The following is a 16886-nucleotide window of genomic DNA, read 5'->3' as shown; positions in this document are numbered from 1 at the left end:
TGACTTTGCCCCCTATTTGCTCGTGTCATCAACATATTACTGCTGGAAAGGTGAAAGGTCAGCTGTTTGTCCATGAAAACTTGAAACGAGGAGAACATTGATTATCAGGGAGCAATCAGACCGGAAGGACCGGTCTAAAGTTCATGTTCGTGGAAGTCCAGCGGACTGAGAGGAACGGCGCAGATTCAAGGCGAGGGAACGCAGGGAACATCTGAGGACTGCATGCTGGTGTCATTTAATGCAGCTTGCTATTCATTCCAGAAGGAAAAGAGAAAACTCAGCTAACAGGGTGAAAATGGACATCCTTGAGACTGATGCCTACGACAAGCGCCGAAGGAGGAACATGGTAGTTTTTACCCCTTTTTTTGTTTTGTTTTGTTTTCTTTTTGTAATTTAATACTTCTATTTAAAAAAAACTGAATTAGTTAAGCAGACTAAAGTCTAGTAAGTAAGAAAAATGTGACAAATATTGCTGTTATTTGCCTCTCTTTTCCAGTCTTGTGCCCTTCTTCTTTCCCTCTTGCCCTTCTTCTTGTCCTTGGCTTTATACTTCTACCTTTGGACTCCTGATTCGGTCCCATCAGTGGTCTCCGCAGGAGTCAAAGCGGCCCCGACCCTGCTGCTGGCCGCGGTGGTCCTCAGCTGGAACGGAGGGCAGAGTGTGCTGGGTGTGGCCGGGGGGCTGATCTTCTCTGCTGTGGGGGACTGCTGTTTGGTGTGGCCTGAGCTTTTCATCCATGGTAAGGGTCTTCAGTTAAATCTAAATTAGCAGCGCAATTCCCTCGGTTGTTAAAGAGAAATTTTATTTAATCATAAACAGATAGTTTTTGTTTCTAATATTGCAAATCAACCCTCTGTCTCAGGAATGGGTGCCTTCGCTGTGGCTCATCTGCTTTACTCCGTCACCTTCCTGTCCAGTCGCTATGCAACGTATTCTTCCTCCTCCTCATCCTTGAACCGCTTTCTGCATCTGGTCCTCGTAATCGTGGGAGGAGCTTTCTACATTTACCTTTTTCCGTTCCTGCAGAAGGCACCAAACTCTGACCTACTGACTCCTGGCGTAGGGATTTACTTCATCCTAATCACCATGATGGCCGCATTAGCCGTCCGGACGCGCCACGTAGCTACGTTATTGGGGAGTTTGATCTTCATGGTGTCTGATGCTTCCCTGGCTCTGCAGGTCTTCAAAGTTTTGCCACCAATTGAGCATGGTCAGATTGTTGTCATGGTGACTTATTATTTGGCGCAGCTGCTGATTGCCGTGGGTGACATAAAAGCAGCGGAGGACAAGGACGACTTTTCAAAGTGGAAGCGGTCCTAAACCAGATCTTTGAGGTGCTCCTAACATCAGAAGAGCATCTTCTCTTGACCAAAGCCATAAAAATATGGTGTAGTTTGTTAATCAAATCAACTTAATGCAAAATAAGCTTGGGACAAGACAGAACCACAAGATATTCAGATTTCAGTGCCGATATTCACATTTCTATTTAAAGCGACTGAGGATGGAAGAGTGGAGCGTTTTCTGGTGGTTTGCTGAAATATTCACACTCCTTGAAATTCTTTGTATTCCGTTACATTAAAATCACAAACTTCAGTGTATTTTATTTGGATTCAGTGGAAATGTTTGTCCGTTCTTCGTTGCAAAATAATTCAAATCTTACTTTTACAAGATTTACTTTTACAACCTTTGACTAGGCCATTCGAAAACATGGACATTCTTGCATCCAAACCACTCCACTGAAGTTCTAGCTGTAGTGTTATTCTTTAATCTATCCCTACATAATATCCAGTTTCTCCACAGAATGATGCTTTCTGTGTGAGAGCATAGTGTTAGTGTCACAACGCTCCCTGCATTTTAGATCTAAGGCTAGCATTAATTTTTGGTTCCTGTTTTTATTTGTAAAATAAAATGTTTAAAACTCTGCATATTTTTTCGTCTCTTTCATATGTTAAGGTGAAAAATGTTGAGGTTTGTGGTTGAATGGTGACAAATGTGGAGCAGTTCAAGAGGGTTGAATACTTTTGTAAGCCACTATATTTTGGGATTTATTGGAATATATTTTTCCATGAAATTGATGTTAATGTAAAGATTGTACATGTGATGCCATAATACAAACTGCCCATTGAATGTATTTGAACAGCAGTATTTTATTTACAATAAATATTTCCAATGTGAATATTCTATATAAAAAAGTTTGATTAAAAATAATTCTTAACCCCAAACTTTAAATTAATAAACTGTTTGTGCCAAAAGATAATCACATTTGTACATACACCAAAAATGTAAAAATACTTATAATGGTAACGGTTTGTGTTACATAAAAGAAGAACAAACATAGAGAGGTGAACAGGAGCTTTATACAGAACAACTATTTACACAGTAAAAATCCAACATGTGGTTTACATGCAAAACATCAACATCAACTGTCATAACAGACAAGAAATGTTGCTCCACATCCACGATTCAGCTCATGAATGTTCTGTTATATTTTTCTTTTCAAACACAAGCAAAAACAGGCCAGGTTTAAAAATATTAATTGCCTCAGCGATCCATCCCGACATCATCTGTCTGCTGCCCGTTGAAGCACAAAACTCTCAAACGCTCACAGAAGTCAAGTTCCTCCTGTTGGTGAAAGATGCAGGAAGACTTTAAATGATGAATTATTAAAGATAATCTAACTATGACTTTGAAATGTTGAAGCTTTTTATTTTTTTTTTTCATTCTAAAATGTATAACTTTGATTTTGGGGTCATCGAACAAAAGAACCGCCTTCTATACATTTACTCTGTTTCCCTACATGACTTCTGGCAACTTGTTATAGCTTTCTTCTCCTTCAGGACAATATTTATAGAGTGCATAATTAATAGTCACCCAGACAACAGCATCTGGATTTAAATGCAAAATCTGAAAACTAGTTTCCTTCAACTTTACAATTACGCACTACTCTGTGTAGATCCATCACATAAATCACAATAAAATATACTGAAGTTTCCGGTATGTGACTAAATGGGGAAAAGTGGGATACTTTTTCCCATGATAGGAGTTTTCCTTTACCTGACTTTCTTCTTTTCCTTGGAGCTCTTTGGTTCGCTGCTTGAGGAATTCCTCCAAACCCAAAGTCGGGCTCCTGCAGTCTTCCAGGCCTTGTTGAAAGTCCTCAACCAAACTAGACGAGCAGCAAACGAGGTCGGACATCAGTACCCAATATACACTTTAACATTATTCATTTACATACTTCTGCTGGGGAGCAAACTGCTTCAGTCAACTACTGACAATGAGCAACAGGAGCATTAAGTCAAACTGTTTCTTACCAGCAGAGAGCACCAAGCACGTGCTCATGGAAAGGCGAATGTGGTGTGCGGAGAACGGAAACTAGCTGCTGCACCATCCCCATCGACACAACCGTTTCTGTCAGAGGCCAAGTTAAAGAGCATTAACAAACTCAGTGAATCAGTGTTAAACTTGAAAATAAAACGAATAAGCCCACGATTAAGGAGGTAAAACCTGTAGAATATTTGGTTCTATTAATTATTGAATGAAAAAGAGAGAGAAAAACTTATCTAAAAAAAATAAATACTTTGTGTTTTGCTTAACATTTGCCACAAAAATGTTGCTATAATTATATATTTTAGGGTACATTTAAAGAACCACAATTGGCAGTTTAAATTATTTAATAATGCATCATAGCACCAGAAAATGTTCAATAATTCAATCGATACTGTAACGATACATATGATTTTAAAATATGACTTTGGATTTATGTTTAATTAATTGTTTTTGTATTTCTTAAATTACTGATACATTTGTATAAATATTGATAACTTTTAAAAATGACTGTACTTAAGAAATGAAATCCCCAAAACTGTAACTGAAACAATTAAATGACAACATCAGCATTAGTGTAGCGCGTCTCTCCTTCACACCTTTATGTTCCGGGTGAGAGGTCAGCAGGTTGAGCAGAAGGAAAGCAGACTTGGTCCTGACTTTCTCGTTTTCAGACTGCATTCCCCTCATCAGCACCGAGAAACCATCGTGAGAAACGAACGCCTGCAGTCCGGCTTCCTGCTCTCGGACCAAACCTACAGAGAAGAAAACAGATTAGTAAACGGAGCTCTGCATCTCCTGGGTACCATTACCTCCAGAGATGGCTAATAAATGTGGCATCAGGGTGTAAAGCCTCAGGGACTCACATGAGACGGCGTACAGGGCTTTCACCCTGACGGTGGGATTGGGGTCTGAATCCGTCAGCTGCAGCAGCTTTGGCAGCACGTCAGCTTTAAGCAGGTATTCCTGGACCTGAGGCATGTTCTGAGCACAGGAGGCAAGGAGCTGGGCGGCCCGCCACCTCAGCCCACTCTGGACGTGACAAAGATACCTGGAGACACACAACTCCAGTCCACCAAGAGTCATCAGATCTAGAAAGAGCATGAAAACGGTGAAATAAGCATATCTAATTGGCTTCCACATGATAAGAAAATACTATTCCAGCTTTCACAAACCTCTAGCGTTGTCCAGGTTTTCACACAACTCAGACAGCATCTCAAAGGCCAGTTCTCGCTCATCCTCCTCATCCTCTTCCCTCTCTTCTTCACCATCTTGCTCTTTCTCGTTTGGTTCTTCTTTCTGCAGGACAGCCAGGCTCTGCTTCATCTGCTCCACCTCATCCATCTGACCTTTGCAGATATCTGACAGAGCTTCTCTCAGCCATGTCTTCCTCTGAAGGGAGGGACGTTCAGTCAACATGGATTTTTAAAAATCAGAACTATAAACTACAGTCTGTTTCACTTGTGCTGGTATGCGCTTTTCGTTGATAATGTCCTTTTGTTCTCTTGACATTTCAAGCAAGCTCATACTCAACATGGCATGTGTTACAACATTTAAACTACTTGATGACTGATTTAGGAGTCATGGCTACAGCCCTAATTGATTTTGGTTGAATCTTACTTATGATACCATCCCTATTGCTTCAGGACAAAAATATACAACTGTATGGTTCATCATATTCTTTGTCAAGGTATTAAAAGCTGTAGTTGTGCCTACCTCCTCTGACATTGGCTCTGAACGGGCTGGACCCTCAGCAGCTGACCCTGCCTCCACTGCCAGCTGCAGGACCCCCTGAAGGTTCTGGGGATACCTCCTATCCTGTCTGTTGTCTGACATGACTTACACACCTGCTCAAAGAAATCAGACTTGTCAAAAAGACACTTTTTACACAAGACATTTACAATAGATATGTATATATATATATAAGAAGAAAACCAGGGGTTGTAGAGATGTTATTTAAAAGGAGTAATTTTTACAAGGAAAATGCCTAGCTGGTAAGTTTGTATGATAGGTTAGGATATGATCATAAAGATAATATCAACATATTAGGAACAAAACTGGATTCTCATTTCGCTACTTTAAAATGAGTAGAAATATGCATCATGAACTTACCTTTGAGGAGTCCTGATGCACCGAGACAAACCGTGCTTCTCTAAAATAGCAGGAGATGAGCGAGTCTCCTGTTATAAACACAGACACGTGAAGGAGCCAGAACATTCTAGCTAGTTGAGCTCAAGAGCGGGCCGCCATATTTTACCGTAAAACTTAAACATAATGAGCAAGGAAGATTTGTGAGATTTGCTCTTCGGTCATTTTAAAAAAAAAGTCTGAGCCCACTTCAAAACAGGTTATGTATCTGCAAGTTTTATTCATTTTAGGTTGTTTAGTTATTCATGATAATAAGATACAACCTTCATATTTAAAAGCAGAAAAAATAAGATTAACCATATTAGCGTACTTAAGGTAAGTGAGTCAGCGGAACTTCCAAAGAGTAACAATAAATCTTAAAGTCAATCCTCCTCCTTTAACTTTATTATATTATATTATATTATATTATATTATATTATATTATATTATATTATATTATATTATATTATATTATATTATATTATATTAGCAAGAGATACTTAAGCTTACTTAAAATATGTTTCATTACTTACTACAATTTAAGTATGCGAACTCCTTATGCAAGGATTCGATGATTTACTACTGCATAAATACACAGTAAAGTCAATTACTATGACTAAATCAATCAAGCGTAGTAAAATTTGGAATCGCAATTAGAAAAATTAAGACACTAGTAACGTATATTTGCCACGACAACTTTGCGTGGGGTCAGAGTATCCTCTTGAAATTGTCATAATCTTTGGTTTGCTTAACTATCCAAGATGGCGGCGCTTGTGGGGCTGCGTGCCTGTTTCTCTGGTAAAAAATATTAGTTTTTTAGTGTACTTTGTGATTTCTTTTGATTGCATTAAAGCTAATTAAGCCACAGAACCATTATTTACTGAGGATAAATGTGAGCAATAAAGATAGGAGGTGATGCTGTCTCTTCCGATAGCGCAGCAAGGTCACGTTACTACGGCGAGGGTTAGCTAATGATAGGAAATAATGCGGATAAAGTCTGAGACAAAGAAGTGTTTTGAAAAAACTCAAATAATAGTCATTTTGATACATAAACATACTCTTCATTTGAAGAACAACTTCGTGTAGCGATCACAGTTGGTTCAGATGGCTTGTTCGTTTGTTACGTGCTGCAGAGCTTCTTGGAGCTTAATGAAAAGCTAAACTCTATTCCTGTGAAGTTTATCACCTAACATTTAGATTGTTTGTGTAGCTCAGTGAAAAGTTACAACGATGCGGTCATGTTTCTTAGTGCTTTGAAATTCCGAACAAAACAGGCAACTATTACACAAACGGCGAAATTTAGCAGACCCTGGTTTATTTGCGCGGAAATTAGTCTGGTCGTGTTTGAGACTTAAAGTGGACACGTCAGATTAATGACAATGATTTTAAGTATAAATGTAGTCTCTTGTAGATTTTAATAATCCACAGGCTATATGTTATTATTGTGGCCTAATAAGATCAGTGGTGTGCATGACAAGATTATGCAAATAATAATAAAAAATAGCTTCTAAGCTAAAGTAAATGTCATTTTTCCACATATCACACTTATTTTTCTTTTTTCACCTGAACGTTACGTATGTAGTTGCATTCATACAAAAACCTGATACAAAAATAGAGACCATGATCTAATAATTTTTTTTAAAACAAAAAGGTATCGGTTATTTATACCACATATTATGTAATGGATGTACAGATGCAACAAAATCCTTAGATAAAATCTAGATTAAAATTAAAGTCCTTCTTGCTCAGAATATTGTTGATCAATAGATACCCCAAAAGAACTTGCTTGGAGAGAGTTGTGAAAACAAAATTATGTTTTTTCATGTTTTTCTCATAAATTAAATAATGAAATGGTGAAAACAGGGAAAAAAACGCCATGTTTTCAGCAGAAAAAAAAACTACCTTCACAAACTACAGTAATAATCTAAACAAATGTAACATTTTAACACATTTGTATCTTCTGCCCTCAGGCCTTCAGCTTACTTCTCCAAGCCTTCTGCACAGCTCGTTCAAACTCGTAAGAAACCGGACGGATTGTCACTTTCAGGCCGGTCAGCTCGGATTTTAGCCTCTTGAGTCCTGGTTTGTCTTTTCCCTGCAGTGTGCTGTGCCTCTGAGTCGGCGGACCTTCGCGGCTGAGGCCAAGAAGACGTACAGCAGAGAGAAGCCTCACGTGAACATCGGAACCATCGGCCACGTCGATCACGGCAAAACCACCCTCACCGCGGCCATCACAAAAGGTAGAATCCCTTCAGATTAAAACCCGCGAGTTTCAGTTCGTCTTCCTTTATTTTTTTATTTCTGTATCGTCGCCTCCTTTCTTTTTTTCCAGTGCTCGCTGATGCTGGTGGTGCAAATTACAAAAAATATGAGGACATTGACAATGCTCCAGAGGAAAAGGCCAGAGGAATTACCATCAACGCCTCTCATGTGGAGTACACGACAGCCAACAGACATTACGCCCACACAGACTGCCCCGGCCACGCTGATTACGTCAAGGTAATCTGCTTTGCTTCTCCCCGACACATGGCCTGACTTATACACTCAACATTGCTCTGACGAAAAGTCTCTTCATCCATTTTTCCATCCCTTTATTCCTCCGTAATGAGGCAAACGTGGCCCTAGACCCCCACTTAAAAACGTTCCGGACTTGATCTCTGGGTGGTGAGCCTGATCCACGCTCTCTGTCTTTCAGAACATGATCACGGGCACAGCCCAGATGGACGGCTGCATCCTGGTGGTGGCGGCCACCGACGGCCAGATGCCTCAGACGCGGGAGCACCTCCTGCTGGCCAGGCAAATCGGCGTTGAGCACGTGGTGGTTTTCATCAACAAGGCCGACGCCGTGGAGGACCGGGAGATGCTGGACCTGGTGGAGATCGAGATCCGCGAGTTGCTCACAGAGTTCGGCTACGACGGCGAGAACACTCCCGTTGTGATCGGCTCGGCTCTCTGCGCCCTGGAGGTAGGCGCTAAATTGTCTATGGACACACCTTAATGTCTTTCAGGGTTTTTTTTTTATATTTTAGTTTTGACAAAAAATCATCAGCCTGATGTGTCCCAGTTGTTTCATGTTGCTGATGCTTTTGCTCCATGTTAGAACAAGCGGCCTGAACTGGGAGAAAACGCGGTGATGAAACTCCTGGAGATTGTGGATTCCTACGTTCCTCTGCCCAAAAGAGAGCTGGAAAAGCCTTTCCTCCTGCCCATCGAAGGGGTTTATTCTATCCCAGGTAAGCTCCTCTCATACACTCAGGTATGTTTTCACACTTAAAAAGCAAAAGTATCTCTAGTATTTTGCACACTGGAAGTAATTACCACAAATCTAAACTTTAGGCAGAGGGACCGTCGTGACCGGGACGTTGGAGAGAGGCCTGATTAAGAAAGGAGACGACTGTGAGTTTGTAGGTCACAACCGTTCCTTCAAGACTGTGGTTACAGGTGAGCGACTCCATCTTGTGACACTAAATAAAATGTGTATGATGTCCAAAGAGTATCAGCAAATCCAAGGGAGTCAATATGGTGGCCTTGCAACAGCATTTGCTTTTTTTTTTTTGCTCATTTTGTTATGTACGAACCACAAACCTCAGTTGTATTTTATAGTTAAAATCTCAAAGGTGTGGCATGCATTTCTAATCAGCCCTATTCACTCTGATGACCCTCAATAAAATCCAGCCCATCTGTGTGCTGTTTATTAGTCTACATGTAGTTATCCCATGAACGTTTCAGGTTTGTTGGAAAAAGTTAGTGAAAAAATATAATGAAAACCAAAGATCAGCGGTAAAGTTATGTAAAATCGACTTTTGTTTTGTTTTAAATCATGTTGTAAAAAACATACCTGGAGTGTTACCTTAAGTCTGTCATGCTTGTTTGAGGAATCCTTTAATCTTCGTCTCATGCTACTTCAGACTAGCCAGCAGAAATTAGCGAACACCCGGTGGCACTTCATATCTACTGAGCTCATTATACGAGCTACTTCTCAGTGAAATGCTGGTTAAGAACGTTGTCAAAAGGGTTCATGTTCAGTCTTTTATCCTGATATGGAGAGTCTGGCACATACTACTCAGGAGGAAGCTGATTATAAATGCATGTCATTTTAATTTGTAAAAAAAAAAAAAATTAAAAAAATAAAGTTTGTCCTTTGTAATGGGACGAAATGTGAGAACAGTTCGAGGAGGGTGTATGCTTGTTTACGATATCGAAGCATCCGACCTGCTGCAACATGTGGGCTTTTACACGGAAACTTACCTTCGACATGATGAGTGAAGCCGTCTGCTGGTCCAGGTATCGAGATGTTCCACAAGTCTCTGGACCGGGCCGAGGCCGGAGATAACCTGGGCGCTCTGGTTCGAGGCCTGAAGAGGGAAGACGTGAGGAGAGGGATGGTGATGTGTAAGCCGGGGTCCATCATGCCGCACCAGAAGGTCAAAGCACAGGTATGGAAGCATTAACTAGAGTCTTTATATATCTCTTTAAATAATTACCAACTAATGACTTCAAATTATGATTTTTTTTTTTTTTGGCAGACTTTCCACAACTACCAGATGTGAAGTTTATTTTTTGTGTTTTAGGATTTTTTTTTTTGAAGTCCTTTCTAATTCATTCCTGGTGCACACTCTCACCCTGGAGAGGTTAAAAGGTCAAGACCGCTAAGTTGGCAAATTTGTTCTATGATGAAATCAAAGCACCACAGTTTGACCTAAAATCTTCCCTCAGGTCATTCCTTTAATTATACTTGCATCCAGCGTCAAAGGATCAGCCTATTCTAACGCATACATGGTTAATTCAGTTAACTTTTTCCTGCAGCACTTCAATTTCCGTATTAACTTAATATAATCTAAAGTTTTTTAAGACGTCTTCTGAGCTCCATTTGCTTGTTCTGCTGCCTCCCCCCCCTCCCCTCCCCTCTGATTACCCTAAATGTTTTGCAGGAAAACCACATCTGTAATGTAAAGCCTTTGTAGGTTTTAGCAGACGTCAAACTTTTGGATTCAATTAATGCAAAGCAGCGCATGCGGCTGAAGTTTTTCTTCCTCCAACATATTTCATCAACGAATCTTTATTTTTAGTTTGTGTCAGTTTGAAACGAGGGTTATTAGCTAACACGATTCACAGTGTGCTCAATGTTTTCCAGGTTTATGTTCTGAGTAAGGAGGAGGGAGGCCGACACAAGCCATTTGTCACCAACTTCATGCCCGTCATGTTTTCCTTCACCTGGGACATGGCCTGTAGGGTCACTCTACCTGGAGACAAGGTGAGCATCTTCCAGGGTTATTGTCTCAATTCGACCAGGTCGAGAGTCTAAGTTGCAAGTCGGGCTGTTGCCAGACGATGACAGTGTTGCTCTGTTTAAGGAAATGGTGATGCCAGGAGAGGACACGTCGTTGACGCTGACGCTTCGCCAGCCCATGGTGCTGGAGACAGGCCAGAGGTTCACTCTGAGAGACGGAAACAGAACCATCGGTACCGGCCTGGTCACAGAAATCCTGACCATGACTGATGAAGATCAGTGCAACTGGGGCTGAAGGGGGGGAAATCCGCAGAGATGGCTGGACGGGGCTGGGAACGTAAGAGCTCAACGTGATACTGTAGGGTGGGGAGGAGGGAGGGATCTGTTCGTGGGACGGCTGGGAGTTTGTCAAATCGGACGAATTTATTCAACAGAAACACAGAAAACTGAAATAAAAGCTGAGATAACACAGAAACGCAAGCATGTGTTAAGCAGTTCCTCTCAACCAAAATACCTATAATGTGCAACTTAGACTTTGTGTTGGTCAAAATTGTCATTTGTGTAATAAAATGTATTTAATAATAAAACTGCCTTGTTTGTCTTGTGGTGCTTGGTGTCACCAGCTGCACGTTTCCCTGTAAAGTTTAACATCTCAAACCTGCAATTAAATTATTATAAATTTGTGCTAAATTCTGAAAAATATTGCAGAAGTAACAAGTCTTGAAGCAAAATTGAGATTATGTAGCATACAGGTGTTTGTTCTACTTTGCTATTGTACCACAAGAGGGCAGCAGAGACGCCTGAAACAAAGTTTCTATTCTAGTTTTTAGAACATAAATATCCTTTATTGTTCTTCTGTCGGAGAATTTCATGTGTCATGTTCTCATAAACCGTAAGTGTAAAATCATCGTAGCAGAAGTACAGGCTTGACTCGGTGAATTACTGAAGTCAATAAGATTTTCAAAAATATTCCAGTTTATTTAATGTGACTGTATATCGTACAGTATTTCCTCTCAGTCTAAAGCTGCCAAGAGACCCAAACATACAGGATTTTATACCATTTAATTCATTACTGTAATTATACATTTTGACAATAAGGATGACCTGGATAGAAACAAAACGTATTCATAACCTTTTGAGGTTATGAATTAGGCTACACCTCATTTTTTGCATTACACCTCATCTTTAATTAGAAATATCAACACGTGTATGTTTAGTGTTGTTTTCCAGTATAAAGAATAAGTCTTCTGTATTTAGCTCCGTCTGATTTTCCAGCCTGCTCTGACCTGTTTCTCATCCTCACAGCTTGATGCTGCCACCACCTTGTTTGCACGTAGGTAAAAATAATCATACTAATTAAACACACACCACACTTTCCAGTTTTTTCTTTTTAAAAAAAGCCATATTCTTTTCATTGTACCTCAAAATTTCAACACACTGTGTGAGATATACCGTCTCCAGGTTGCGTCCTGACAGTGTCTCGAGGTCAGAGCAGCGGTCGGTGTTCCCGCTGCTCGTCAGACGGTCTTCAGTTGCCGTGTTTGCTGTCGGTATTTGAGTCAGAGTCTCCTGTAATCCAATCAGCCTCCCGCTGTAATCAAATCCTGAACGTCTGCAGCAGTCAAGGGCCGGGAGCAAAGAGCACAGCTGAGTGATGTGCTCAGCTGGAGGAGCCATGTTTCCAGGAGCTAAATAACTCAGGGGATCAGAGAGTGAGATCTGCTATGTTTCACTAACGGTTGCGGTAGTAAATCCGATTCAAGCAGCGGCTGCAACGAATTTTCTTTCTTGTTAATTTTAACAACTCCTCATGTTGTAGGTGGAACAGGTTTTTATTTTGGCAGTGTTGTGGATGTCGACATTTGTGTGTTCGTTCTGTGAGTTTGTTTTGTTTGGTCGGGAAGTTGTTTCTCCAGAAATTTATTGGCGCTCTAAGTTCCTTTATGCTGCGCTTGGCAGTTGGTGGTTACCATAGTAACCGGTAGCCGACAGCTCGGCCCCTTTTCCTGACTTCTGAATGGCTTTTGTGCTGTAGGCTAAAAATGAACTGCTATTAAGCTGGGAATTAATCAAGTTTAATTAGGTAGAGTTGCAGCTTTTGATTCTGATTCTGTGTGTCTAACAGCTATAAGGATAATTGGGGCCTGCCCATAGCAATGCATAAGGAGAGCAGTGACTGACTTGCTAGTCACTGCCTCCATGCATTGCATGGCAGGCACCTGTTGTTCTACACCCAATAGAACGTCTCTTTAATACGTATTATTTATTATGCTTCCGTTACCATTAATGCGGCTCTTCCCGCTGCGAGCCCTGTAAATGACTTTTCTAATATTTTGTGTCTCCTCATGTCATGTATTTGTTGACATGATAGTCGATGCTTTTATTTTGAAAGGGCTTGGAACGGTAAGGTGACTGACGCAAAACGGTAGAAGTAGCGTGGCCGTTGGGGCAGAGAAAGTTGACATGAACGAGTCGGAGTGAAGGGGAGATAGTTGGGGTGTGATTCAGGGTGACAATCGGTTGGTTGGCGCTTGGTTGATGAGGGAACAAGGTGAGTGTGTTGTCGTGTATATACGTTTATTTTTCCTGCGGAACGTGTATTTCTCTATTGGGTGTGACGGTTGTGTTTTGCCACTAGATGGTGCTGATTTCTATGGTCAACCGCCAACAGTTGAAATACGTTGCATTTTATTTCATGACAGGGATTTTGGATTTTAATAAATACATCTATTGTAAAACATAATTTTAGCACACAAGGTAAAAGATTTATATGTTAAGGTCAGAACAACACTGTTTGAGTACTAATGTTATTTTATTTGTATATTTTGTAGCTCTTACGGTGAGTTCACAATAAAAGGCTGTTCAATAAAGGACTGTGAACCATCAGTTTAAGAGACCATCCTATTCAACCGGGACGCTACAAGCCCACCCACAAAAGTGGTATCAAAACGTGCGGCTCGATCCCGGAAGGGGTGCTATTATTTTTTTTATAAGGAATCGGACTTATGATGGCGACGTAAAAAGCGAAAAAAGAGCAAAGTTTCCAACTGCCGAAACGCAGAGCATAATTGACACCAACTGCCGCTTTTTTAGAGTGAGAATTTAAGCAGATTTCTGACCCCAAAACAATTTTGAAATCGCTGTCACACCCACAAATATCGCCCTATCGATATCAAACACGGTCATGACATTGATACGCATGCCTGCTCTGGTAAAATGTGTTCGATATTTCTCTAGGTCTCACGGTTTTCTGTCAAGGTGCTTCAGAGTGAAATCATGCGCGCTCTCCCAGATTCACTTCCATGTATTTCTGAAAAGTTTCTGCACTATTTTTTGTCTCATCACTGCAATTACTGTGAATGAGGTAAAAATATGAATTGCGGTACTATCGGAGACGACAAATAGCCCTCTTATATGCTTCAAACGGTTTTCAAATATGTATTACGGTTCCTGAATGGCAAAGGTTTGTTCGGAGTGCTTTCTCCATATTAATTGGCTGGGTGTCTCATAAAGATAGAATTTTTTTCCCCCCTTTCTGTCTCAAACACACATGACAGTTAGCAGCTGAACCATTACCATAGCAACGGAACACATGAGGCCAGATCAGCTGATTTATGGGAGAACACTCTGGAATGAGCTGGCCTTTAGAACTAGTGTTTTGGGCATTTTATAACTGATTTTAACAAACCATTGTTACACACAGGATTAATGTGTCAATTTTAAATAAAGCTTAATGGAAATTTCCCAATAAAAGCCCCAATATCTCTGTCAGGTGAGTGCAGCGTCTATGGCATTAACCTTTGACCTAATGATATTAAATAGGACTATCAGAACACCATATCTGTAGTTCTAACTAACTAACTAACTAACATTATCTGTTTTTCTCAAGTTAGGGAACTGCCTTGCACAGCAAGGCAGTTCTTTAAGATGAGACTTTTACCTTAAATAAGCTATTAGCTATTTTTCTTACTTATTAGTCATTTTAAATATACTGAATGGAGTAAGTCAATTACAGACAACATTCAAATGATACTCCACATGCTATTGGCAGCATTTAGGTAAGGAGATGTTTGGCCTGCTTTGATCAGAAAAACTAACTGCTTAAAACTATTAGGATTCCATCTCTCCCTGTGTGTTTCATTCTCATGACAGTTGAGCTGCTCTTTAGAACTACAAAGACTGAAGGTTAGAACTACAACATGGCGCAACTGTCAGTTACTACAGAAGAGGTCTGCGCTGGCCTTTAGAACTACTTGTGTTTTGAGCATTATAGAAACGATTTAACACAATCACTGTTACACATGGGATGAGTTTGGCCCTTCCAAATGAAGCTTAACACTAATTTCAAAATAAAAGCCTTGGAAATTTTTACATCATGTAATTGCTCTTTTAGGCTTTATGTGACTGGTTTCTCCAAAGCACTCTTACACATTGGATTAGTGTGGGCATTTATTATTAAGCTTTCTGCAAATTTCAAAATAAAAGCCTTCATATTGCCCTCAGGTTAATGCATTGCCGTAAGGTGATGCAATAATATTAGAATGCTTTATATTCTTCTCTCAGGTTAGGGAACGTTCATTAGCATTAGCATTTTATCTTAAATAAGCTATTAGCTATTTTTCTTACTTATTAGCCATGTTTAGTATACTGAATGGTGTAAGTCAGGTATAGACAACATGCTAGTGATGCCCCACATGCTACTGACAGCATAACATTAGCATTTTGGCTAATTTTAGCTGATTCATTTAGTTTATCATGCTGAATGGTGCAAGTCCATGTTAGTCAATATTCTCCACATACTTCTTTGGAATTTTTGAACTTAACTTAGCATTTATGCTAATTTTTAGCATAAATGCTAAGTTAAGTTCTGAATGCTGGGTCCAAACCGACGGGCACACTTTGGCAGGCCCCAGTTAAATTTCTTCAGGAATTTTCTAGTTTCTTTTATTCTCTTCAACGATTAAAACTGTCAAAACAATTTCCAGATGCAACTTAAACATTTCTCAATGTCCTACATGCCTGGAAATAGGACCAAGTTCATATGAAGTCATTTCAAAGCAGTTAGATAACACTTTATCCTGATCTGATCAGCCATGTAGCCAGTTTCCTTTGTCAGCTTTTCCCCACCCAGGGTGGATTTTTCTTCCATCCTAAAGTTTATTGTCTTTAACCTTCAAGCTGCTCACGCCCACAAGAAGAATAACACAATGCCACCCAAAGCTTCTGATGCCAGTGGTTGTTGGAAAAAGGACCTGCAATGAAATATCAAGAAAACGCTAAGACTGGGTTTCCTTGGCGTGACATGTCTTGATTATATGTCGACTCCTTGAGCCAAGAACAGCTTCGATATCCTGTTGCAGTCGATGAAAAAAAATATTTCCAAGCGTTTTAACCATAAAGTCTGTCTTGCATGAGTGTCAATGAGTTGCTTTATTTATGAAACGAGTTCAAACAAAAGCACCGAAAGATGTTTTGTACTAAATACTTGTAGATGTTTATTAGAGTTAGAAATAAATTGGTGCTTTTCATAACTTAATTGAACCGTTCTACTTCTTAGGTTATTTTTTAAAAACTGGAATTGGGTGTGCATCTTAAATTGTTTTGTGGATTAGTAGTAAGATCACACATCCACATAAAGAGATCTACACAAATGTGTTGGAAAGGCGGCCGGGATGAATCAGTTGGGATAAACAAGTGATAATTTTAATGTTTTCGTTTAGACTTCCTCTAGATGGGGCCTGTGGGCTGAAACAAGTTCGGTTTTCACTTTTATTGTTTTGGGGTTGAGTAGCCTTTTTCAAAAAAATATTTCATGGTCAATCAAGACAAAAATTGAGATGTTTGACCAAAATGATAAGAAATATGTTGGGCAGGGGCAAAAGGAGGACCTCAGACAACATGCATGGTTATTGCAGCATTGTGCTGTGTGCTTTTTCCCTCCCACAAAACCCCCCTCAAAGTCAATAGAATAATGAAGGAGAGCTTCCGCCAAGTCCCTCATTTTTCCTGCAGATCATCAAGTAGGTGGCAGAAACTTGGACACACCATCATGGTGCTCCAACATGATGACAAACACACATCAAAGCTGGGTTTAGAGTGGAAAAGGCAAACTGAAATTCACCGTTTGGGATGAACCTGACCAAAGTGCCAAAGATAAGGAACAGAACAGAGCTATGTGAAGAAGCAGCCAAAGTCCGAGCAAAA

At 40.1% G+C, this 16886-nt stretch overlaps 3 protein-coding genes across 4 annotated transcripts; 2 read left to right on the top strand and 1 right to left on the bottom strand.

Moving 5' to 3' along the window:
• Positions 1–112: 112 nt before the first annotated feature.
• Positions 113–1924, top strand: tmem86b (transmembrane protein 86B). Its single transcript, XM_044100971.1, has 4 exons — positions 113–190; positions 262–346; positions 497–740; positions 864–1924. The coding sequence occupies exons 1-4, from the start codon at positions 144–146 to the stop codon at positions 1319–1321; spliced, it is 834 nt and encodes a 277-aa protein (XP_043956906.1). The 5' UTR covers positions 113–143; the 3' UTR covers positions 1322–1924.
• Positions 1925–2338: 414 nt separating this feature from the next.
• On the bottom strand, positions 2339–6535 carry hspbp1 (HSPA (heat shock 70kDa) binding protein, cytoplasmic cochaperone 1). Of its 2 annotated transcripts, XM_044100969.1 has the most exons (9): positions 6511–6535; positions 5438–5505; positions 5042–5172; positions 4501–4717; positions 4192–4416; positions 3925–4080; positions 3313–3409; positions 3056–3167; positions 2339–2623 (listed from the first exon to the last, which is right to left on the bottom strand). In XM_044100969.1, the coding sequence occupies exons 3-9, from the start codon at positions 5159–5161 to the stop codon at positions 2543–2545; spliced, it is 1008 nt and encodes a 335-aa protein (XP_043956904.1). In that variant the 5' UTR covers positions 5162–5172; positions 5438–5505; positions 6511–6535; the 3' UTR covers positions 2339–2542. The 2 variants fall into 2 exon arrangements, with proteins under 2 accessions (XP_043956904.1, XP_043956903.1); XM_044100968.1 differs by lacking the exon at positions 6511–6535 and having other exon boundaries at positions 5438–5588.
• Positions 6161–11269, top strand: tufm (Tu translation elongation factor, mitochondrial). Its single transcript, XM_044100966.1, has 10 exons — positions 6161–6250; positions 7423–7469; positions 7554–7692; positions 7785–7951; positions 8148–8417; positions 8553–8685; positions 8789–8893; positions 9737–9888; positions 10587–10706; positions 10807–11269. The coding sequence occupies exons 1-10, from the start codon at positions 6214–6216 to the stop codon at positions 10975–10977; spliced, it is 1341 nt and encodes a 446-aa protein (XP_043956901.1). The 5' UTR covers positions 6161–6213; the 3' UTR covers positions 10978–11269.
• The last annotated feature ends 5617 nt before the right edge of the window (positions 11270–16886 follow it).

The sequence above is a fragment of the Gambusia affinis genome, linkage group LG19 (assembly GCF_019740435.1).
Source record: "Gambusia affinis linkage group LG19, SWU_Gaff_1.0, whole genome shotgun sequence".
NCBI lineage: Eukaryota > Metazoa > Chordata > Actinopteri > Cyprinodontiformes > Poeciliidae > Gambusia > Gambusia affinis.
This window is presented reverse-complemented; position numbering and strand designations above follow the sequence as displayed.